Source organism: Camellia sinensis, chromosome 12, assembly GCF_055761805.1.
Source record: "Camellia sinensis isolate YWXY chromosome 12, ASM5576180v1, whole genome shotgun sequence".
NCBI lineage: Eukaryota > Viridiplantae > Streptophyta > Magnoliopsida > Ericales > Theaceae > Camellia > Camellia sinensis.
In genome coordinates, this window is record NC_138972.1 from 59,983,556 (window position 1) to 60,009,432 (window position 25,877).

At 35.9% G+C, this 25,877-nt stretch overlaps 1 protein-coding gene across 3 annotated transcripts; it reads right to left on the reverse strand.

Moving 5' to 3' along the window:
• Positions 1-1,331: 1,331 nt before the first annotated feature.
• DPE2 (disproportionating enzyme 2) lies at positions 1,332-24,374 on the reverse strand. 3 transcript variants are annotated; one of them, XM_082898734.1, is made up of 24 exons: positions 23,911-24,374; positions 23,170-23,567; positions 21,481-21,598; positions 21,315-21,370; positions 21,048-21,178; positions 20,538-20,661; positions 20,248-20,444; positions 19,212-19,290; positions 18,771-18,809; positions 10,574-10,693; positions 10,320-10,421; positions 9,944-10,027; positions 9,605-9,847; positions 9,278-9,403; positions 8,910-8,984; positions 8,718-8,789; positions 6,417-6,536; positions 6,163-6,260; positions 5,599-5,758; positions 5,353-5,451; positions 2,900-3,097; positions 2,284-2,377; positions 1,910-2,129; positions 1,332-1,627 (listed from the first exon to the last, which is right to left on the reverse strand). In XM_082898734.1, the coding sequence occupies exons 2-24, from the start codon at positions 23,521-23,523 to the stop codon at positions 1,555-1,557; spliced, it is 2,982 nt and encodes a 993-aa protein (XP_082754860.1). In that variant the 5' UTR covers positions 23,524-23,567; positions 23,911-24,374; the 3' UTR covers positions 1,332-1,554. The 3 variants fall into 3 exon arrangements, with proteins under 3 accessions (XP_082754860.1, XP_082754859.1, XP_082754861.1); XM_082898733.1 differs by having other exon boundaries at positions 23,929-24,316; XM_082898735.1 differs by lacking the exon at positions 1,332-1,627 and having other exon boundaries at positions 1,647-2,129; positions 23,929-24,316.
• Positions 24,375-25,877: the final 1,503 nt, after the last annotated feature.

The following is a 25,877-nucleotide window of genomic DNA, read 5'->3' on the forward strand; positions in this document are numbered from 1 at the left end:
GCTCAGTTATAAAACTGATGCATCAAAGAAGTGGGATTATCCTCTGATGCTGTATAAACTAACCATCATTGTTCCATTGAATTACTATTTCTTCATCTCATTGCATTCCATTTTGATCCCATTGTATTGGATCATTGTCAATCTACACTCACTAGTATATATATAATCACCATAACATGTAAAACTCTTCAAAATTTATTATATTTTATACAATGGCCGTCCCAAATTAAATTTGCATCTAAAATTTTTTGGAAAAGCCTAATCTAGATAAGGGTTGCCTTTCAAAAATTTTAATGTCTCGTATAATATCCCACAAAAAATTAATTTGATCTCATGTGAGTAAGCTAACGGTAACCCAATATTAAAAATTTATTTCAATAAACAAGAAATATAGTCTACTTTTTATTTTTGGTAATTAAAAATAAATATAATCTACTTAATGTGAAATCATATTATTAAATAATATATATATATATATTTTTTTTTTCCCAAAAAGCAGTTAAATTTATTAGAAAAAATTTCTGATTTCTTATGTGGATTACTATAACATTAACTAATAGTAAAGTAATTATATAAGTTTATGAGAAGTGAATAATATGTCCAAATTGAGATTAGTCTCCTATAATTTTTTTATTAGGGTAATTGGCTTATAAGTAATATTTTAATAATTATTTAATCAATTTTATTAAATAAAGCATATATATAAATTAGTGTGAACACTGTCACATTTTTTTACTTTCACATCTTGTAACTATTAGATAAATTATTCTCCTTTGTCAAATAGCCCAAACCACCAAGAGGTATTTTCAAACTGGGAGCCTCTAAATATATTTCAAAAATAAATAATAAATAAATAAATTCGTTAGACACTCATTTCTTTGTAAACATCATTTTCAAATTTAAATTTTGTTGATCTTTTTTAACATTCCAATCGATTCCCACCTTACTTACACCCACCTATCCCCCAAGTGCCACCTTCGCCACACCCTCCCTATTAGTCACCTCTACCCTTTCTTTTCCATTGCAAAGTACTTTGAAAAGTTAATAAAAAAATTGACTTTTTAACTCTTTTTTTTTTTGACTTTCTGGCTTTTTTGTACTAAAAAAGTTAACTTTTTGTGACTTTTTTGAAATGTTCCCAAAACACCCCGGCCTACCGCCCTCGCTCCTTCCCTCTCTATCCCTCCCTAATATTCTCCAACCGTTCTCATTCTCTCCTCAAATCTTGTTGCCCTCCATTTCTCTCTTTCTCAAACCCTAACCCCACCACCCACCATCACTAAAGAGAGAGAGAGACAAGGGAAGAGAGAGAGAGTCATGTAGATCTAGGATTTCGTGGAAGGAGGTAGCATATTTGACTGTTTACAGTAGGTAACAAATTATATATATACTTAGTTCGGGTCAATTTTAAATCGCATCTGTTATTATAAAACCATAGACCAAATCTATTTTAAGAATCAAGACTGATCCATGCATTGAGAAAACCAAACAAACCATTCGATTTGATCTGAATTGGACCAATTTGTAATTTTTTCAATTTCATGCTTAGCCCTTCTAAAAGCTATCTAAACTCTCCAGCTTTGACTCCAAACCATCATTATCAGTACCGCCATCGCTTATGTAACCTCTGGCAAGCAAATAATAGATAGCTTAATTAGGCTATGCTAAAATTTCAAACCAAAGAGTACAACAAAGCAACATTGTTCATGCTTTATTTAGATTACAAATATATGTGCTTGTTTCTAGGAGGAAAAAAAGAAAAGAAAAGGAAAGAAAAATAGAGATTGGAGCAAGAACTGGCGTCTTTTTACAAACCACCAGAATACTGAAGCCGTGATGCTTTCTTAAATTTCAATAATCCGGTTCTATAATAGATGTAAAACAAAAAACAAAACAATAATCAACTTACAACACTGCTACTGTTTCCTGTTTCGGAATTCCAATTAGGTGGGTCACTGATGAGATCTTCTCCTGGCCAGTGGTAACCTGCTGCTTTATTGAAGCTACACCTGCTTGGATTTCAACTTCTTCCGAGGGAGGATATGATCTACCGCTCCCACGGATCAGGTCTTTGATGGTTGATTTAAGCTCTTTATCCTTCAGCAACGACTCCATTGTCACATGTACACCTGATTACAAAAGACAGCACAAAAGATGATAAAATTAGAACCGATCCATATTCCAGTTGACATCTCATATGTCAAGAAGAACGAGCACCTCATGTTCCAGTGATGCAAAGTCATGCAAGGCCTACTACCGACATAAAAGAAAAATTTTACTTACGGTATCTCCAATAGTGCTTTGGATTTGTAGGATCGTTGATTGTCTCCTCTGCTGCAGGGCGTGTCGTGTATTCTTCTTTCAACGCTAATAAGTCCTGATTATTACAAGTATCAATGGTTGTCAGACATCAATTGGCGGATATTTAAAATATACATATCAAACAGCATAGTCATAATGATACATAGAAATGACTAGAGTGACAATTTCACTTGATTCAATAATATAGCGGAGACATATAGAGAGGGGTAGAGAAAGAAATGGGAGAGAGGGTGGAGAAATAATATAAAATTTATAAGATAAGATTTGTAACATAATTAAACATATAAAGTGACAAATTGAATGTATTTTGTTGAAAAGACAAGGTCAAAAAAAGAGGCGGCTTAAAAATTTAGGGGCATACTTGAACTTCAAAGGAACAAATTGAAAAGAATTTTTTTTATCAGAGGTAAAAGTGTAATTTTCAAAACGTTGTCCTCACTTGGCTCCACTCTTGATGGCTAACTTTTTTGCTCATACTCAGAGTCATTCTGAACCTTGATAGAATCACCGGTCAATGTTTGAGCAACTTGTTATTGTTAGAATAACATCAAGTACATTATTGCCTCAATTACAATACCTGGAGAGGGAATATTGCCCACATTGATGGAGATTCAACATGCTGCCGTTGGATGAAATATGCAATTTCAGGAACACACTGACTAGGTGGCAAGCTGTCGGACCCAATCACATTTTTGAAAAATCGACATCTTCTCTCTTCATCCTCTTCCCACCATGCTCGTAGGGTGGAGCAATCATGGCACGATGGAGCACATACCTAAAATGGATTCAGGCAGTCTACTAATTTAAAGCTATGCTTTGGTCATAATTAAAAAAGTATCTTGAAAATTCAGTGACAGGAATTTACAATATATTAGTGACGGAAATTGATTCACTATCAAAAACCATAATTTTTCACCCATAAGAAAAGGAAAACAAGATAATCAGGAATTGGACAAGATTTGATTCAAACAGCAATAGCCACGATAAAGCATGTGAATCAATTCAGACTAATCAGTGGAAGGTAACAAATTCCGCAGTAGGTGTAAAACGAGTATTCAACCTCAATGAAGCAGAAGAAGCACATTTTGCGGATATATACAATTTAACAAAGACATTCAATCACATGCAATACAAATCAATTCTTTGTTGAGATAGCAACCTAAAGGCTTGAGAAATTCATATAAATTCTATCAGTTTCAACGTAAGTTCAGTTTCAAGACCATGGTGAAGCAGGGAACACAGTATCTGTCAACTACAAACACCAACCAGGGAAAATAAAAAATAAAATAATACAGTCAAAAAAGCACAGATATGACACAGTAAAGACATACCAATACAGCAATTTCTAGCATGTCATAGGACACAAACAGGGCAAAGACATGAAAGTAAACAAAATCTATCATTTGTCTGTCTGTCTAGTGTCTACCTATATATAAATACCAAAATAATAACAAATTAGTTTTTTTTTTTTTTTTTTTTACATAACACGTAAATAAAATTTATTATATGAAAACAACAAATAGTCGTTTTCTATTTTATATGTTAGAAAAGTAAGAACAGCAAAAGTTACAAACAAATCAGAAGTTGTAAAGATTTAGAATTTAAATAATAAAAACTTAAAAGGCATAAATATGTATACATCCATATTTTTTAATTGTTGGGCAACCATTTTATTCTCTATGAACTTGTGCCAAGACCCTGGATGTGTCTCACGTGTCTGGCAATAGACACGTCCCACGAGTGTAAAAAGTGTAAAAAAAAAACGACCAATTAGTACACATTAATGAGTGTAAAAAGTGTCCAATTTTAAAATATTAAAAAAAAAAAAAAACTACAACCAATTTGGGTGCAATTTTTATGTGTCAGTGCGTGCTCAAAGAGTGTTGGACCTCCATTTTATTTTCTACCAACTTGGGCCAAGACCCTGGATGTGTGTCACATGTCTGGCAATAGACACATGTCCCACCAGTGTGAAATGTGTCTGATTTTAAAATATTAAAAAACAATAGGACCAATTTGGGTTTTTTTTTTTTTTTTTTTGGCGTGTCGGTGTGTGCTCAAAGAGTGTTGATGGCCAAAATGTGTCAAACACAAATACAACACCCTAGTAAGTTATATTTCATGTACCGCATGTGTAGTCCTAATTTTATACATACAAACACTTAAATGCTTCTATATATATATATATATATAAAACTATGCTTAAACATCATCTCTACAAACAATTCTATAAATTTTCGGTTGGCAACACTCGAGGCTTTTTCTTCACTTAATGGTGTATATTACTCCGTTTAGACGATGAGAAAGAAGCTAACTGAAAGAAAGCTCAGAAAGCTTAGCTCAAGAAAAAGCGAGGGTCCAAATGTAGACTTCCAAAACGAAGGGGACCAAAGAGAGAGGAAGAAAAGGTCTTAGCCAAGGAAGTAGAATATGATGATTCCGAAAGTGACTATGGGAGCGGATTTGTATGCCCAAGCCAAAAATCAGTCATAAAATCATTGTTACATGGCTTAATGGGAATAACTAAACAGTGCTCAATATCCCTGTCACAAAAAAAGAATTCTCAAGTCCTCCCCTAAAGACACTCGGGGGTCATCTTCAAGTATCAAGGAACACCTACAGTTTCATCTAATATCTTTTTTCCATCTCTCAAGGATTTAAAAAAAAAAGAGTTCCTTTCGTGAAACTAATATGGTGTGCTTGGACAAGAGACTTGGAATTCTTCTATAGTCTTACATGTAGCACTACAACTAAATCCAATTTGTTTTGTAGCATTTCAAAAATGACTATAATCATTGCATAATTTCAATGTCCACAATCATTTGTTGTGTTGACTCCTTATCTAATTTTGCACTACAGTGACAGATTTGTGCTGTCAAAAGCCACGAAGACTAAAATGGACATATTCCATTTTCTTTGTTTTATTTTTTTGTCTTCAGGAAAAGATAGGTAAGACTCCATATCCATGTAACATCTAATACGACCACAATAAAGTAGGTAAAAGAGATACTAGACAGTGAATGACCTTACCGTCATGTAGGGGTATTGAGAAGGAATCCCAAACTCTAAATCAGGTTCACTTGGCATACGTTGAATGCGTAACCCTATTAATCCCAGTTCTTGCATAACCTGTATCAACATGCTGTAACATATCACAACTCATGTGGAAGATATGCTTGACTCAGCAATAAAAAGATACAGTAAAAGAAAAAAATAAAATGTAAAATAAAGAAAAAAGAGGAGGATGAAAAATAAATATAAAGTGAATTTGCATACGGGATGAACACAGGAAGGAATTAGTCCCAGATCTTCCCCACAAGCCAGCATATCTGATGAGTTCAAGAGGACAGGCAGGGTCTTCAGAGCATTTTGACGCCAAAGACTTTCTTGCCGTTGGAAATAGTAGTCATAGTAAAATCTTTTTAGGACATTTTTGCTGTATTATACAACAGAACATTAGTGATGCCACAGTGGTAGTATATCAATAGCAAACAAGTTAAGAGTAATGCTACAATGACCATCTATTTCTACCATTTTATCTTACCATCTAATGTGTCAAGTTTACTTGTCAGTATTGCATTGGAGATATACAGTAGTGGTGGGACCCATTACACCAATATTGGGTTGACAAGTAAGATGGTAAGCAAAATATGGCATAGAAACGTGGAAAGTGTAGCATTATTGAACAAGTTAATAGCCTTCATTTCCTATATAAAGCACAAGAAGCATAGGAGTATAAAAGCAAGCAAAAATGTAGCAGACATTTGGTTTCAATTTTATTTTTTTTTCAAAACAAGATGAGAGTACCAAATTCACTCAAGATCACGATCGTTCAAGTACCTGTGATTGTCCAAATCCTTGAAACTTGATGTATCTTCAAGATTGAAGCGAGGATAGAATTTTCTTGCATCTTCTGGATCTCTAATGAGAACTATATTCTGTCCAAACAAATAATCATATCACAACCTGAGGCTGGGACTGTGAATAGGCTTGCATTACACTTGCATTAGACAATACGATTACTCATATAAGAATTAGAATAAAGTTAAAGAGCATGGGTGACTTTACACATCTATGTTTTACACTCTACTTGCCTGTAGAAGATCAAAAAGATTGCGCCTTATTTTGTCTTCACTATCCAACAATAAAGAGCTCTCTGCACAGGACTTCAGCTTGGAAGCAATTTTTTTTTCCGTGTTGCAGTCCTCCTTGAACTATAACAATTGAAACAAAGAAATAATTTAAGGCGAGGATTGATGAGAAAATGTTTGATAGGAGAGTAAAAACTCTAACAAAAACAATAGCATAAGTTCCAGACTTTGGGAAAGAAAAGACAACTCTCATTTACAAAGAAAATCAATAGCCAAACAGACACATTCAAAACAAAATCAGATTGTGCGCCTAAACTGTATATTATTTTATGAACAAGTTTATTAGTACAGAGACATGTTTCTTATCATCTGGAAACTTCTTATGTTGGTTTTATCTGTCATATATGTGCAAGGTAGTGTAACAAGACTACAGACAAGCAGTAAACAAGGGAGAGACAAGAAGGGAGAAAAAGAATGGTAAAGACTAGAGTCACTTCAAAGCAACAAAATTGGTAACTTGGGGCCATGCAGATGCCTGAAAGATGGATAAATATTTATCGCTTAATAACATCCTCTCATCCAAATATATCTAGAAGAAAAGCCAAGAACAAAAAATGCACCTTCTCAAACAAGGTTGTTTATCTAATAATGAAAACCGTACAATAAAGTAAATGGGGGAATTTCAAAAAAGTGGAGGGTAGAAAAAATAATTTCCAGATGATGACAGTACAAGTTTTTATTGCATAAATTTATGCACGAACCACTTGTACTTTCATTATTTTGAAATTATTTTGTCTGCTCACCACTTTTTTGAAATTCTCCCAAAGCAAATTCCTTGCTCTTTCCATTGGGAACTAAATTATTTCATTAGAAGAAGCCGAAAAGGGACAGCAGCCCATGTATACACAAAATATGCAAAATAAGATCAGTAGGCCTATAAAACAAAATAAGAATCAAAATTTCCTTTATCCAAAAAATTCTAAAGCCAGGGTCATAATCTAGCACCCAGCTAAACCAAAATCCCGGAAACCAGAGCTTCAAATTTTGGAGTCCTAATTGGTCTAGAATATTTTTAGTTACCAAATACTCTTAAGTCTCTAAAATGAAATCCTACCTAGTCATTATAGAAGTATGAAAAGTCTCTAGGAGCTTATATATTTTCAATATGGATTTGGGTTACGAGAATTTGAGATTGTGTTTGTTTGAATTTGCCTAGAGCACCTCTTTCCTTCTCCTTCTATTCTCGGGTTATTGTTCATAACCCTCAAAAAGTGCACTCTTCAGCCCAAAACCCTAGCCGAACAAGCTCAAATCATCCCCAATCCTTAGACCTTTCATTTAACACCAAAACACAAAATTTGGTTGTTTCTAGACCCTTAAACCTTTTTCCGAAAATCCTGCTAGCCGAAAGTTCAGAATTCAACCTTGTTTTTCTTTTCCTTCATAAATCTTGCACTCTTTCTCCTGTCACGTTAGAACCATTTATAGGGCTGTCATATTTTGAGTATTCAAAGTTGTCCTACATGACCATATGTAGGTACTTCTAGTGAAGAGAGCAAAATTGTAAAGGCCAAGGCAATTCCATCATGGTAGTCTTGTCCTGGTGGCAAAGCTGTGAATAATTATAGAATCTCGACGTGGAATCAGTCCTATTTGATCTGTGGCAATGAAAAAGGACACAAAAAGAAAATATGTGACCTTCATCTACATGTACAACTACATATCTCATACCAGTCCACGCTGCACAATGATAGAATCCCATATGAATGCATATTATTCATATGCTACATTTATTCATCAACTATACAAGGATCCATTATTCAGTTTGGCCAGAGTGCTGGCCAATCAATTGAACTAGAACTGAGCTTCTTCTAGGATGATATATCCATTATACTAGATATGTCTACTTAAGAAAAGCACTCAACCCCGATAATGTATAAATATTAGTAATGTATTGGTGTATCCATTAAACTATACCTTTGAAACCAAATCAATGATTAGCCTCTAATTACACCTGACATTGCAGCTCAGTCTAGCAAGTGCTTCTACTATTTGAGCATTTTAGCCAGAATCATATCTGTGGAACAACGTTAACAACTTTTCTGACCCCAAAGACTAGCTATAAAAAAACAATCGTACATGAAGTTCCATCATTTATTTGAATAAATGCCTACCCAAATGATCCTACAGCGCATTCAGAAGTACACTATAAACCCAACAAGAGCAGAAAAATATTGAGTCAATAGAAATGGAGAGAATAGGGGAACATAAGGACGAGAGTTTTTCAATAAATATGATTATCACCTCATAATGCTGCTTCTGATATTCATTCAAAAAATTAGAAGCTATGACAGTCCAAGATGCACCAAATTTATCCTGAAACACAAGGGAAAATTACATGTAACTAATTAGTTGCATCAGTAATACTTCACTAGGATGGAAACAAAATCATATTCAGAACAATGTGAGTCTAGTTCACAAGGAAAATAAAATAACCTGTAAAAATTCATGCCGAATATATGGACGGCTCAAGCGGTCGAAATCCCATATTCCCTCTCTTTCAAGTTCTTCCTACAATGAGAACATTGTTCTCTCACAGATAAATATGACATGATTTTCTTAGGCTATGATTGGATCTTGATTTGTCAAGGAAAATGAAAATAAATGGGAAATAGAATTACTTATACATACTCTCTTTTTTACAGTACTAACCTAAAAGTTGATTTTTTGATGAACAAAAAAGAAAAAATTATCTAGCTTCTAATCCATTACATTTCCCTATTTTTTCCCTTTCCTGTTCATTTTCCTCCACAAACCCAAGATCCAAAGGAAAAAAAAAAAAATTAGTTGAACTAGGAATGTACCTGACTTAAAGGAATAGACGGCCGAAATTTCCCAACTAGACCTGTCATTGCATGCTCCGGGAGCTCCCAGATCCTAAAGAAACCCAATATGTGATCAATCCTGTAAGCTGTAAAGTACTTTGCCATCTGTGTAAGACACCAAAAACAAAAAAAAATATTTAACAAGAAACTGTTCAGTTATAAAGACAAAATGGCTAAAACATGAACACATAAAAAATAAAAAATTAACTTATAAAAAATAAATAAAAATAAATAAAAGAAGAAGAAGAAGAAGAAGAAGAGAGAGAGAGAGAGAGAGAGAGAGATCTATAATACTGAGCAAGAAACCTGTGTTAAACGAGCACGCCACCAAGCATAATTGTCTTTTGACATTTCCTCCCAATTATAAGTGGGGAATCCCCAATTTTGCCCATTTTTATCAAAATAATCAGGAGGTGCACCAGTAGATGTGTTCATCCGAAATAAATTCGGATTGACCCAAGTATCCACACTATTTCTGTCGACACCGATAGGGAGATCTCCTTTCAGCACCACTTCTTTCTTTCTTGCATATTCAGCAGATTCTGCCAACTGCCATTTAAACATTACAAAAACAGGAGATATTTTGCCAACTTGGGTGGCTTATAATTCAAAAAATGCAGGAAAGTTAAGAATGATTTGACTTACTTGTAAATGTAATTGGAACTGGATATAATAATGAAAGGAAATTATGTCATAGTGGACACGGTCTTTCGAAACAAGTTTCGCAAGCTGAAGAAACAAGAAAAGAAATGCTAGAGGTTAAATTTAAAGCAGTACTAAGTTCCCAAATCAAGTTTACTCTATCAAAATACATCAACTGTGTATTTAACAGTCGTTTCATTAGAATACAAACCAATAGCAACAAATTTTTTTTTTTTGACAAGTAAAAATAAATCCAAAAACTCACTAAGGGGGGAAACCCTGTACACTCAAACAAACCAAAACCCGGAAGTTGAACATCCACACGCATGTATAATAACAATAATCTATATTTTCCGAGGGCAAATCAAAAGTAAAGCACCTTGTCTCTTGAATAAGAAGAAAAGCGACCCCACTGGCTGTGATCTGATGTTTCAAAAAAATCCCGAAGAAAACAAAAGGCTGCATAAGGTTTCAGCCAATCCTGTCCAACACCCCCAAGGAGGGAGAGAGAGAGAGAGAGAGACGTTAAAAAATGTTGTTGACTTTTAAAAGAGATTTGAAAAAAGTCCACAACAATTTCAATGAACGACCCAATGAGCAAGGGGGAAAAATGAAATATTTTATATGGATAACCTCATTCTCAGAAAAAAAAATCTGGAAGGAACTTGAGTTTAGTATAGAATCCTTCTCTAGAACAAAAATTTTCTTGGCAATTGAAAGTTTTGTGGCCAAGGTAGCCTCATAATCGACAGCCTGCACAGATCAAAACATGAATAAATAAATGCAGGGAGAAGTTAAAAAAAAATTAAAAATTAAAAATTAAAAAACATGAATTCATAAACTTCTATTACTATGAAAACAATTCCAAACATTATAACCTCATACTATAGAAATAAACAATTAAATTTGGTCTAATTGATAGCTGCCCATTATAAATCATCACAGACAAGGATTATTATGAACTTTTACATAGATCCATTCGGCAAAGTTTAATTTTTCCAATAAGTATTATCTCTGATTTTATTACTTCGATTAGAACATAAAGACTTTTCTTATTAATCAACCTGTTAGGATGAACAAGATAGAGGCTTTATTTCCAATACTAGTATGAAAGTAAACCGGTTAAGTAACCATAAACTGTCCACTCATAAGGACCATTTATATGGTTGCTCAGTTCATAATAGCTGTTACAAATTGTCCATAGGCATACCAGAGTGCTCAGTAGTTAAGTTTCAAAAAGAATTTAGTGCATACGGTTTTAAGATGAGAAAGTCTACTTTATTAATCTTTAAAGGTCTGACTGACATTCAAGCATGCCATCAAACTAAACCAGAGGTCCAAAGTAACCAGAAGAATGTTCACATCCAATATTTTAGTTATTAGTACTGTTCACATCCAATATTTTAGTTATTAGTACTGTTCACATCCAATATTTTAGTTATTAGTACATTAACAATCATGAAATCTCAAAAGGCATGTTTACAATGTTAAAGGTTTCATCTAGGAGCAGTGTTGTAGAATGGCTTTAGGAAACTAATGATAAAGCCACCTAGAATTGGGCGTGTGATGGGTTTAGGGAAGGAATAGTTTCTATGTTTGAGGTTTTATAGGGTAGAAGATAAGTTCTGGGTTTGTAGAAGGAAAAGAGCACAAATTGATTTCATTTAGAAAAGTGGCAACTTGCTAGATTTTCATATTTGACGGTATTTGAGAAACCAAACGGGTAATTTAGGGTTTTAATGATTAAATTAATAGGTAGGAGAAGGAGTTTGGAGTTAATTTAAACTTGATTGGCTAGAATTTTAAGGTTGAAAAGTGCACTTTTTTTAAGACTGTGAACAGTAACTGAAGCATAGCACTCCAGAGAAGACCCGGGGGGGGGGGGGGGGGGGGGGGGGGGTGGGGGGGAGGCTTGTCCTCTCAAGGGCTAAGAAAAATCATGCAAACACAATACCAAATATTCTAAAACTCAATTCCACTGAACAAAATAATTACAAAAATATTTATATGTTGCAATACTTTTCGTATTTCTACAAGGACTGACTCATAAATAGGAAACTAGTAAACTTTTACAAATTCAAATTAGAATATTCTAGGCCTACTAAACCATATAAAAAACCCAAAACACAACTGGACCCATTTTACAACTAAGGGTGACCCACTGTACAAGGATCCCACTAAAGCAGGGCCTGGGGACAGCAAGATTTATGCAGCTTTATCCGCCCATTTTTTGGGAGGCTATTTCTATAATTTGAACCTGCAGCCTTGCCACTAGGAACATTGACAGCAGCTAGTGGACCAAAATCACAATCCATGTCCATCAATTCAAAATATTACCGACATACTATTATTTTTAGAGAATACCAAGATTAGGGAATGATTAGGCTATTATCCCCTATTTATATTAATGAAGTTAATAATTACAAGTGAGCCCTAAGGCATACAATAATTACAAAATAATAACCCAAAAACATAATATATTATTCTAACACTCCCCCTCAAGTTGGTGCAAAGATATCTCTCATGCCCAACTAGCCTAAGATGTCATGAAATAGCTTACTCCCAACTCCCTTGGTGAGGATGTCAACAAGTTGTTCACCAGACTGCACAAAAGGAGTACATATTGTGTCACTAGTGAGTTTCTCCTTAATGAAGTGGCGATCAATCTCAACATGCTTTGTCTTGTCATGTTGAACCGGTTTGTGAGCGATGTTGATAGCGGCCTTATTATCACAGTATAACCGCATGGAGTCCGACTGATCAATACCCAGATCACTCAACAATAACTTGATCCATAAGAGCTCACACACCCCTTGTGCCATAACTCTAAACTCAGCTTCTGCACTTTATCTAGCAACCACATTCTGTTTCTTACACCTCTAAGTAACTAGGTTGCCTCCAACAAAGGTGCAATACCCTGAAGTCGATCTCCTATCAGTCACTGATCCAGCCCAGTCAACATCTGTATAGGCTTCCACACGAAGATGATTATACTTTAAAAAATAAAGACCCTTACCAGGAGCAGACTTTAAGTACCTCAAAATTCTCATGACAACCTTGAAGTGAAACTGATGAGGAGCATGCATAAACTAACTAACCACACTGACAGCAACAACAATATCAGGACGGGAGTGAGATAGGTAAATGAGCTTACCCACTAATCGCCGATAGCTTCCCCTGTCAACAGCTACTCCTCCTTCATCATCCCCTAGTTTCTGATTGGATTCCAGTGGAGTGTCACAGGCCTTGCAGCCTAGCATCCCAGTTTCCTTCAACAGATCTAGCACATACTTCCTCTGTGAGATAAATATCCCATCCTTGGAGCGAGCAACTTTAATTTCCAGAAAATACTTCAAGCTCCCCAAGTCTTCGATTTCAAACTCACTGGCTAAATATTTCTTCAACAAAAGAATTTCCTTACTATCATCACCTGTAAGAACTATGTCATCTATATAAACAATGAGTGTTGTAGTCTTACCAAATAAGGAATGTTTCACAAACAAGGTGTGATCTGCCTGACTCTGTTTAAAGCCACATTTAAGCATAACCTGAGTGAATCTCTCAAATTAAACCCTTGAAAACTGTTTGAGACCATATAATGACTTCCGAAACCTGCATACTTTGCTTTTTGTTTGATGATCCTCAAAACCAGGAGGAATGTCCATATATACTTCTTCTTCGAGGTCATAATGGAGGAATGCATTCTTTACATCAAACTAATGAAGTAGCCAATTTAGATTAGTTGCTAGAGAAAGAAGAACTCTAACTGAATTCATCTTAGCCACGGGTGCAAAGGTCTCCTGATAGTCAACGCCATATGTCTGAGTGAACCTTTCTGCCACAAGTGTAGCCTTGTAGCGCTCAATAGAACCATCCACTTTGTGTTTTACAGCATATACCCATTTGCATTCCACATGTCGCTTGCCCTCAGGTAACTCAGACAATTCCCAAGTGTCATTCTTCCTAAGTGCTTTCATTCTTTAATCATGGCAAGTTTCCACTTAGAGGTAACAAGAGCATCTTGAAAATAGTTAGGAATGTTGACAGATGAAATATTTGACACAAACGCTCTTTATGAGGACGACAAATGAGAGTACGACACAAAATTGGAGATAAGATGTTGAGTACATGATCTCACACCCTTTCTCTTGGCAATAGGAACATCACGATCAATGGACTCAAGAGATTCAAAATTAACTGGACTCTCATCAGAAGCAAGAGATAGCAGTGGAGAAGTAGAAGTGGTCACTTGTATCCAGTTAACTTTCTGTCTGTCTTTGTTCCTGACATATACTTGCCCTTCCTTATCCTTGGTGATATTGAGTTCTGTAGTCCCAGTAAGAGGTGGTGGTGCAAGAACAGCGGGTTCCATAATAGGAATCACGGGAATCACTTGACACCAAGGCTCGCCCTGTAGGGAGGACTGTGACACCGGAGAGGACAAGCAATAGGACTGGAACTCAAAGTGACATCCATTGATACAAACCACTTACGAGAAGGAGGGTGGTAACACTTATACCCTTTTTGAGTAGGAGAGTAACCAAGGAAAATACATTTAAGGGAGCAAGGGTCCAACTTACCACGACATAGCCAAATATTTTGGGAGGAATAGAAAACAAGAACTGGGAACCTAGGAGAACTTGAAGAGAAGCTTATTTTTGCAAGACCTAGGTAGGAAGACAATTAATAAGATGGGCAACAGTGAGAATAGCATCACCCCAGTAGGACCGAGGCACACTCATAGAAAAATACATGTACCGAGCCATGTCAAGAAGATGGCGATTCTTGCGTTCTGTCACCCCATTTTGTTGAGGGGTATTGGTGCAAGAGGTCTGATGGATAATGCCATGAGTAGAAAAATATTGCCTTAACCCAGAATCTATGTATTCACCCTCGTTATCAGAATGGAATATTTTGACAGTGGCCCCAAACAGAATACAAATCATCTTATGAAAATTGCGAAACACAGAGAAAACCTCACTCTTGTCTTTCATGATATACATCCAACTAATACGAGAAAAATCATCAATAAATGTAACAAACAACCGATGACCTTTCACAGACACAACACGAGATGGACCCCAGACATCAAAATGTATTAATGAGAAAGGAACTAAGCTTTTATTAAAGCTGAGAGCAAAAGAAGCTCTGTGTTGTTTTCCAAGCTGACAAGACTCACAAAGAAATTCAAACACATTATTGTTTGAAAAAACAGATGGAAATAAATACTTAAGTAAATAAAAAGAAGGATGCCCAAGACGCCGATGCCACAGCCATATGTCATCAGTGGTAATAGAACCCGGGGTGGAAAAATGAGGAAGTTTGTCCAGTTGATCCAGGAAGTAGAGACCATTTTCTGCACTACCACTGCCAATCGTCCTCCTCGTGACAAGGTCCTGAAAAAGACAATAATCAGAAAAAAAATGTCACACTACAATTCAAATCCTTTGTAATGCGACTCAAGGATAGCAAGTTAACAGAAAAATTGGGAACATAAAGAACAGAAGAGAGAGGTAAAGTAGGAGTGACATGGACTAAATCTTTCTCAGAAATAGAAAAAACAGTACCATTGCAATCCTAACTTTGTCCTGACCTGAAAAGGGCTTATAGGCAGAAAAAAGGTCAGAGGAGCCAGACATATGATCTGAGGCACTAGAATTAACAAGCCAGGGCAAAGACTTATGAGACAGGAAAACACAAGGAGAAAAGGCTAAGTTACCTGAGCAGGCAAATGACGAGGAAGATGTACTAAGCGCAGTAGAAAACCGGCGGTCTAGCAAGTGATGCAGAACATCCTCAAGCTCATGAGTAGTCATGTCAGAGAGACCATCAGAAGCTTAGCCAACGAAAGCAGAAGTAGAATCAAGTGTATCAACGGCACTAGACTGATGAGCCCGTGGATAGGAGCCATGTCCTCTAGACTGGCTTAACCGACCTCCTCTAGAACTAGACCGATCACCTCGACCCCCGGATAGAGTCCCATGAAGCTTCCAACACGTCTCACGAGTATGCCGTGGCTTCTTACAGTAATCACAAAATAGACTCCTTGGCGGCAGACGGAGGGATAGGAGTCAAGCTGAGACCATCTCTAGAGGTAGACAGTAATGCTGAGCGGTCAGTAGAGACAGGGACATCATAGCAAACCGACGGCTGCCCTCATTCTGTACATAGGCAAATGCCTCCTGAAGTGAAGGAAGAGTGTCCATACTCAAAACCCGACTCCGAACCAGATCATACTCCACATTGAGATCGGCCAGAAACTTGAAGACCCTTTCCTGTGCAATGAACTTCCGGTACCCAACTGAATCAACAGTGCAAACAGGTTTATAGTCCTGCAGGTAATCAAGGCGTTTCCAGCCATTGGTGAGGAAGGTGAAGTACTGAAGAACCATCTACTCCCCCCTAAACAGAGCTCTCAATAGAGAGGCGCAACTCAAATGCCTGTGAGAAATTCCCTTTGCGGGAATAGGTGGTAGCCACAACATCCCAACCATTCTGGGCAGTCTCCATAGATAAATAGCCCTCGCCAATGTCTAGTACCATCGAATGAATAAGCCAACCCATAATCAAAGAGTTGGTAATCTCCCATTGGTCATAACCCACGTCAGTTGTGCCAGGTGCCTGTATCTTGCCATCCACATACCCCATATTCCCTCTGCTCATTAAAAACATAGTCAAACTTTGCGACCACGCGAGATAGTTCTGACCATTAAATAGAGAGGTAGTGATTTTAAGATTAGGGTTGGGGTTTTCAGTCATAGTAGTAGGTATAGGGAAACTCTCACTCCTAGGTGTCGAAGAAGTAGTGGACACACCGGTGGAATCTGCAATAGATACTGTTCTACCAAACCCTCAACAAAACTAGTGCCAATCACAAACCCGGAAGGTGGAGGAATACAAGCACAATGACCACTAAGAAAATTAAAGACTTAAAAAACTCATCAATTTTTTTTGTTTTTATTTTTTTATTTTTATTTGTGTGTGTTTGTTTTTAAATTACATTAAAGGGAAAACGAGGTGAGGTGAATACAGACCACAAACAGAGCTTCCAAATCACGAAGAGAACTCATCAATGCATCATCACGAAGATGCAACAAGAATAGACAACAGACAATCAGAGACAGATGCACCCAGTCGGGGCTACAACGACGATAGAGGCAGACGCACCCAGTCGGGATTGCCTAGGGCCCTTCCAGCCCAGTTGGCTACTGCCGTTAGGCCTCCTGGCCTTAGCTTCGTCAGCGATACACCCAGTCGGGGCTTCCTAGGGCTCTCCCAGCCCTACCGACCACTGCTGTCAGGCCTCCTGACCTGAGCTTCGTCGGTGAGTGACGATGGTGAGTGACGATAGTCCTAAGGGTGTGACAATGGAAGACGACTGTGTAATGGCTATGCGGTGGCTCCGGTGGCTACTGTATGGGTAGAGAAATTTAGGTTTTAGGGTTAGGCTTTAATACCGTGTTGTTTTTAGAGAATACCAAGATTGTGGAATGATTAGGCTATCATCCCCTATTTATATTAATGAAGTTAATAATTACAAGGGAGCCCTAAGGCATAAAATAATTACAAAATAATAACCCAAAAACATAATATATTATTTAACACATACACCCTTGATCCTCAAAACATAAAGAAAGCAACCAACAATGGACTAAGTCCACATAAACTAAAGTTATGACTCAAAACACTACCAAGGACACTTTCCCATAGACCAAAAAGTTTCCTTGAGGAATATAGAGGCAGTAGACTTTGTTTTAGGCTTCCAAAGTAGATATGCCCTGTCCAGCCAAACTATAGCTGCCACAGTAAGTAGTCCATCCCTATGCCATTATATAGAATGCATGCCATATACTATTTCACTTACCATTAGTGACCATTTGTATGATTACTATAAGAACAGAGGATGGTTCCTAATAACAACTAGATAAAAGTTTTACAAGTGAGAAAAACAATTAAGAAATCTGAATAAGGAAATGAACAAAAACATTCCCAAATTTAGCCTTAATTTTTAAAAGCAGGGTTAATTACACCAAAAATCTATGAAGGAATTTTGTAAGGGTAAACACTCCAGTAAATGGGATTCTGTTGATCATTGCTTTGGGTGCCAGGAATTTCAATATTGAGACTAACAACTTCTCTAACCAACAACGTAGAGCCATTTTGATTTATCTAGATCTATATATCTATCTATCATTGCCTCTACCATGAATCCCACTCTTCAGATGAGACATAGAAAGTTTTCTTGTTATAGAAAATATTGAGGTCGCATTGGGTAGGCAAGCTTTCATTGAAGTTCTTGGTTAGTTCAGTGCATATTTCTCTTCTGCTATTTGAGCTCCAAGAGCCATGGCAATTCACTTAGAAATGAAAATTTATTTCTTGAGAGGTAGCATAAGAGATGATTCAAAATATCAAGTAGTTGAGCAGAACAACTTACGCAAGGGGTAAAAGTGATTGTTTGAGTGTAAGGACAATTAGTGCATCAGTACTGCCCTTTGGCTAAAACGGTCGGAAAACATGGGTGGGGAAGGAAGAAGAAAAATGAATAGGATCAAAAGTTGCTTTGTTCAAGATTGTAAAATTTGGAAGTAGAAATTGGAAGACTTTCGACTCAAAGCACAACATATACGTTTTGTGTAAATTTGTTGTTCCAAGTGCTACTTGCTCACAGTTTGTGTTCTTGCCTCATAAAGCTATGCTTTCAAATAACTTCTAGAGAAGCACAGTCCATAACAATAAAATTTAGAACTATCTTTAAAGTAAATTATAAGCGTCTTTAAACCATTACATTGTATTACTAACTAAATAAATCAATCAAGCAGTGGAATACCTTTCCATCCAGCTGTTCTTTCGCCCTTTGAATTTCTTGCTGCACAAAGCATCACAGAAAATAGAAAGGGAAAAAAAATTAAATAAGACAGAATGTATCACTTACGACCAATCGAGATACATACATGCATGGTTCTTTAGCAAATGACATTAACATATATATATATATATATATGTTTGGTTAGCCTAGTGATCTGATACCCTATGCCCCGTTTCAAGTCTCATGCAAACCTGAAACACCATTGTCATTGGAGTGGAGGAGAAGACTGGGGGTCATTATTGAATTTTACATTCAATTCATTGCCTATAGGGAATATACAATGAGAAAAAGCAATGATATATATGGTTATCCAGCACAGAGAATTGACATTTCAGCAGGTACTACAGGCAAGCATACTGCTATCTATGCTTATGTAAACAATGAAAGGGTTATGCTGACCACCTTGATCTCCTCTGGAATATTTTCTGAAAGTGCCTGTACTCTCAGGTACAATGGGTGTAATGCAAATACAGAAAGAGAGCTGCATGACAAAAATGGGTGAAAAAAATTACAATGTGATCTCTAGGTAAGGTGAATGACAAAATTTGAAACTTCATGTGCATTGAAGTCACTAACAACTAGAGCAGAAAACAAAGCAAGCTATTTTCTCATCAAGCTATTTTGAAGCTCATTTTATTGACAAGCCTAGCCTGAACATGCCTAAGCTCATGAGCAAGCTCCAGTGGCAATTTTATAATTTTAGTTTACCGTGTGGCCTTTTATAAAGAACATAAATAAAAATATGATAAGGAAATCCAAGTACTCATACATCGCACCCTGTATGCTTATGAATGTGTTTTGACATGAAATATCATGTCCAACACTGTTTTAAGCTGACACATTTGACTTCCACATGCATGTTGAATTTTACTCTTATTTATACAACCAGGAAAAATGAGGACATTGACAAGTAATTGTTTAAGATTCAAAGTTCCTGAAATTTTTTTTTTTTTTATGAGCAAAGGCTACATGGTTTGCAAGTTTGTCAAACAATGGCCAAGCTGAGCTCAAACACAACATTTTTGGCCACTATTCAAGCCTGAGCTGAGTTTATACACTCCTTTCAACCTAGCCCAGCTCAAACAGCCAGATACAGGGCTCAGGTCTTTTTTCTGGTGAATAGAGGGCTCAGGTCTGTTTGTTTGCAACCCTATAAACAATTCTAAGCCACATGATATTTTTGGAAGATGTCACATAGAATCAGTAAATTTAAGACAAATAAAACTCACACATAAGTGAAGCCCGACAATTTACAAATTTACTTCCTCCTTGCAAGAGTAAGATTATAATATTAGTTCTAGTCAATAAGAATGTATAATCAGCAAATATACTTGGCAAATACAAGTTCTCAAGCATACGGTAGAAGAGATCAGAAGGAAAAGCTACGACAGCAAGCAACCTCACAGATGCATCGAATATATTACGTATGATTCAATACCTGTACGGATATGAGTCCCACCACATCAAATTGACTGATGTGTCATTGATTGGTAAAAGCTGAACTAAACGAAATCCAGAATCAACAGCCCAGTCTACAAGTAACTTCAGGTCAAGGAACTCTCCAACTCCTAGATCGGCTTCTGATCTAACAGAAAACATGGGGATTGCCACACCAGCACCACGCCACGGCATTTCCTAGCAAAATCACATTAACAAAGTGGGACCATTCTATTTAATTTACACTCGAGGGAAAGTATACTCAGAACTGATTTTTGATTAGCAGCTTACTCGCATCATTCCATCTGAAAGGAGAATATATCTTGGTTGACTAGCTGAGAAGTCAACAAAAACTTCCCGATTCTCACCAATTTCTAAAGAGAAGTTTCCTGCCTTTCCATATTTACTGTACTTGTATGTGAAACAGCTGTTAAGGAAGGGAGGGAGGGAGAGAAACCAAACAAATATAGATGAACAGTTTTTTTCTTTTTCTTTTTTACCAAACAAATGTAAAAGTTAACAAATAATATTTACTTTAGTTAATTATTTTACTTTTATTTTCCCTTTTTTTTTAAATGACGAGAAACCCCTCCAAACGCAAGGCCACTTTGGATTCACCCCTGAAGGGTAAACCCTGGACACCTGCAACCACCCACAAACCACAAATATCAGGTAAGCCTAGGCATTACCAGCAGGAATTGAACACAAGACCTTGGGGCTTACAGTTGATCCCAATGACAACCTTAAACCGTTGGGGCTACATCATATAGTTATGTGAGACAAGAACACCCAAAAAAAGGATATTTTATAGGAAAATCATCCTTTTGCATCACACAGTCCGCTTGCCAAATTGATTCACCAGCATAATTAAGTTTAAGTCCATCCTGAACCTTCCATCGCCCCAATTTTACAGAACTGCCAATCACATATATCTGCAAAAATTTGTCAAGCCAGGAGTTCAATGTCATAAAATCCTAGCTATTTCAATGAGACCATAAACAAAACTTTGGAAGTATTGAACCATTTGCAGAGAATTGCGTAGTGTTTATCCAAGAAAGGAGAACTTACTGATGTGTCTTCTTCAATACTCGGGCAGCAAATTTTGAACTGAACAATGACTGAATCTGCTTACAATATTAATTTGTAAACAACACACTTCCAATTAGATAATGCTTCCAAAATAGAGAATTATGTCAAAAGGAAAAACCAATTAGTTCGAACTGAGAAAAATTACCATTTTCATCCAACTTATTTTGAATGACCCCAAGGGGTCTTTCTATATCAAAGCTCCATTGTTTGCGAAAGATTACATTTTTGAAGGCAGTTTTAAAAGGAAGACTGTCAGAACCAATCTGGATCAGAGTATGACAAAAGTTTCAGTTGAAGCCAAGCATTGAGTTGATTCAATCAACTAATATAAAGCAAAGACAAACATGCAGTTTAAAAGAAATAGATAACCAAGCCAATGATTGTAGTCAAAGGAAATCATAGGGCTGCAATATGTTTGTCAACTCAAGCCAACCAAATAAATGGCACAACTTTGTTGTAGTCTAAGATATAATAGGTATAGGACTTATCATTGAAAACTAAGGCACTAGGGTTGTTGGGGGCCGGGTGATGAGAAGTAAGAGAGTGGAGTTCTGTGAAACCATTTATTAAATAAGGTATTAATTTTGTACTATCATCATATAACTTAAACTATAAGGGAAAAAAGTGCTAGAGATTGCAGACGTGAGAAATTGCATAAACAAGAAAAAAAAATTCAGTCACATGAAGATGAAATTTTGAACACTCGACACTGATTAGTAACGCTTAGGTAATATGAGTTTCTAGAACACGAGAATTAGAAGGGTTGAAATTATAGAAAGAATCCCATACTCCCATATAAAATAAATTTTGAATCTTTCATTTAGAATTTTAAAATATCAAATATATATATATATATATATATTTTTAAAAAAGCACTAATTGCACAAGTTCATCAATGTATGTATCTCCCATGTGATCTGTAAGTAAATCTTCTGGGTCCCAAGTTCTGTCTTAAAAATTAGAAGTTTGTATTTCGCCTTTAAAAAGTAATTCTCATGTCTTTAAATGATTTACATTATTGTGCCAAAAGCAACAATAGTTGAACTGTACTACTCTATGAATAAGACATGTACCATTAGCACTTTAACATATACTGCAATATACAGTCTATTTCAAAAACTAAGAAATGTACATGTCATATAACTGCATTTTTTAGCATTATAAGATTGCTAATAATAGCCAAAAAGAAATAAATAGTAATTTTAATTCTCATTATCTAGGAGCCTAATACAAAATGAAACCCAATTTATGTTTCAGCCTTACAAAACTGAAAGTAGAATCTCATTATTGTAAAGGAAAGTGTTGTATATCTCCTGTCACTAGAAATACATAAGAAATGGAAACAGTTTTGGTAACGAATTCAAATGCTTGCTGGTTAATTAGATTCATCTAAGCCGCTCTCTCCAACTTCTCAGCAAAGTACAAAATAATTGAGAGAACAGAGATACGGTTGACATTGCAATAACAATTGAATGGGCATCACAATTTAAAACATAAAGGTGCGTATTTTTTTCTTGTTGGAAAATGAATACACAATATATATTACTTCACAACATATTCCACAACAACAAAACAACCATATGAAGCACAATTGTAAAAAAGAGCTTGTTTAAATCAAATTTTAAAATTAAAAAATAACAATAATAATCAAAGTTCCACAAAATTCTGCAGAATTGGTTCCCAAAACATGTTTCCAAAATTAAATTAGTTGTGTAAACCCAATTTTTTTTCCCTCTTCACAATGCATTTCCACAACTACAGGAACAAAAAGTAACCTAAGGAATAATTACAAAACAAGTTCATAGAGAGTGAGAGAGAGAGGCAAAAGCAGCACCTGCCAGAGGTCACGAAGTGCCACCTCCTCTCCATCCTGAAGCCCATTAGGCAGCATTATTTTCCTCTTCATCCCAGCCTCCCATCTCAGAACATTCTTATCATCATCCACTACATAATAACTGTACTCACATCCAAACCCATCTGGGACAGCAATAGTTCCACGCCAAACAAGCTCATCACCCTGATGATGAGGACTCAACAGAAGACCTTTCTTCACATTCCATGAACCAAGCGCAGGTTCTGAACCACACACAAGAAGGCTCTGCCCCCAATGAGTATAGTAAGGTATTCTGAAACTCAAGCTCACTGGTTTCCTAGACTTGCTCCCAGAAATAAAATCAAAATTGACCATTTTCCCAAGAAATGAATCTGGCCCAGATAAATTTTTTTCCAAATCTAGCAAAACCCAGATGTAATTTGTCAGATTCAATGCAGCTGTGAAACAAATTATAAACAAGAATTGATACTAAAAGTACTCCAGATTGAAATTTACAAAATTCAAATCAGAATGTAATCATAAGTTGACCATGCTCTAACTAAATTGGAAAAGAACCAACTACAAATTGTTAAATCTCCAAAGGACTCAAATAAATATACAAACTATAATCCAAACACAGAATGAGTTGTACAGAGTTGCAGTCATAGTGTAACCAAACAGAACTGGAAAAATTTAATGCAAACGAAGTATATGAAGAAACCGAACGATAATTCACAGAATCCAAGAGAGAAAAAAATATACTGGAAGATGAGAAAATACCCAGATGCAATAGATGAGACTAGGACCTGAAACAATCAAAACCCAGTAAAGATTAGCTTTGTTTGAATAATTAAAAGTCAGTATGCTTGGAAACTTTGAGGGAAAATGGTGGGTTTATCAAGAGGGGAAGATAGTGGAGAGGTAAAAAAAGGGAATCTCTTAGTTGGTTTTGGAAGAAACAAACAGAAACAGTTAACAGAACCAAAAAGAAACAAATATGGAAATCGCATTCAAATGAGAGATTTTTAATAGTGAGAAAAAGCGAGAGATTTTTATAGTGAGAGAGAAGGAAAAGATTGAATCCTGCATTCACGAGAGTGACAGTTTGCGGTGAGACTGATGAGAGAGAGCGAGCCTCCGAACCCGTGCCTTTTGGCCTTCTCGCCGCTGAATAATTTTCTTTGCTTTTTGCAACTAATTAAATTATCGCATCGCTCACCTTGGCCTTGTTCGGGCAGATGAATATTTTAATAAGTTATAATTTTTTTTATTTAGAAAAATAGTTTAATTTTTTATAATTTGATATGATATTTTATCTTATTAATTATTTTAGGGGTATTTTTTTTAAGGTCCCTGATATTATGATTTTATAGTATAAAGGACATCAAATATTTTCATGATGTCTAAGGTCCCTTAACAGGATCCAGAGAAATTTCAGTCACCGAGAAATTCTCTCCAGAGAAAATTGAAATCCAGAGAAATTTCAGTCCCAGAGAAATTCTCTCCAGAGAAAATTGAAATCCAGAGAAATTTCAGTTCCAAAGAAATTCTCTCCAGAGAAAATTGAAATTTCTCTGAGTACCAAATAAATCCAGAGAAAATTGTGGAAAGGAAATTTGTATGGCTATCCAGGAAATTTCTTTGACTTCGCAAATTTCTCTGGCTCTATTAACTACAATTAAACCCATGTCTAACAAACCCACAAACCCACAAATTTCTCTGGTTCAAAACCAGAGAAATTCTCTTCAAACCAGACAAACCAGAGAAATTCTCTCTATTTACAGTAAAGTTGTATTTTTATGAACAGAACTTGGTGATTGAGTTCAAAAACCAGAGAATTTCTCTGGTTTCAACCCAGAGAAAATTCAGTTAAAAAATCAAAGAATTTCTCTAGTTTCAACCAGAAGATCACTTTTCTCATTAATCTACACTTGGCTTCAATTTCTATTTTTGTGAACTTAAGAATATAGGATTCAGATCCTCCAGTACAACAGCACACCAACATTTCAATAGTCAATGTATTGCTTTTTGTCAAAACATAATTGGAAATGCTAAAAGAGAACAAATACACATCCAGAGAAATTTCAATTCCAAAGAAATTCTCTCCAGAGAAAATTGACATTTCTCTGAGTACCAAATAAATCCAGAGAAAATTGTGGAAAGGAAATTTGTATGGCTATCCAGGAAATTTCTTTGACTTCGCAAATTTCTCTGGCTCTATTAACTACAATTAAACCCATGTCTAATAAACCCACAAACCCACAAATTTCTCTGGTTCAAAACCAGAGAAATTCTCTTCAAACCAAACAAACCAGAGAAATTCTCTCTATTTACAGTAAAGTTGTATTTTTATGAACAGAACTTGGTGATTGAGTTCAAAAACCAGAGAATTTCTCTGGTTTCAACCCAGAGCAAATTCAGTTAAAAAATCAAAGAATTTCTCTAGTTTCAACCAGAAGATCACTTTTCCCATTAATCTACACATGGCTTCAATTTCTATTTTTGTGAACTTCAGAATATAGGATTCAGATCCTCCAGTACAACAGCACACCAACATTTCAATAGTCAATGTATTGCTTTTTGCAAAACATAATTGGAAATGCTAAAAGAGAACAAATACACAGAACTGTACGTGTAACTTAGAACAAAGTAGAACCACACCAAGTACTTGACTCCATACGGGTATCCATCTTTATTGGAAGTTCATCAAACAAAATAATTATTGTGTT

Coding starts and splice junctions, on each gene's coding strand:
- DPE2 (XM_082898734.1), bottom strand. CDS start 23,523: ATGGTCAATTTTGATTTTATTTCTGGGAGCAAGTCTAGGAAACCAGTG. Junction 21,179..21,314: donor GTATTGAAGAAGACACATCA/GTAAGTTCTCCT, acceptor AAATTTTTGCAG/ATATATGTGATTGGCAGTTC. Junction 5,759..6,162: donor AAGGATTTGGACAATCACAG/GTACTTGAACGA, acceptor TGTATAATACAG/CAAAAATGTCCTAAAAAGAT.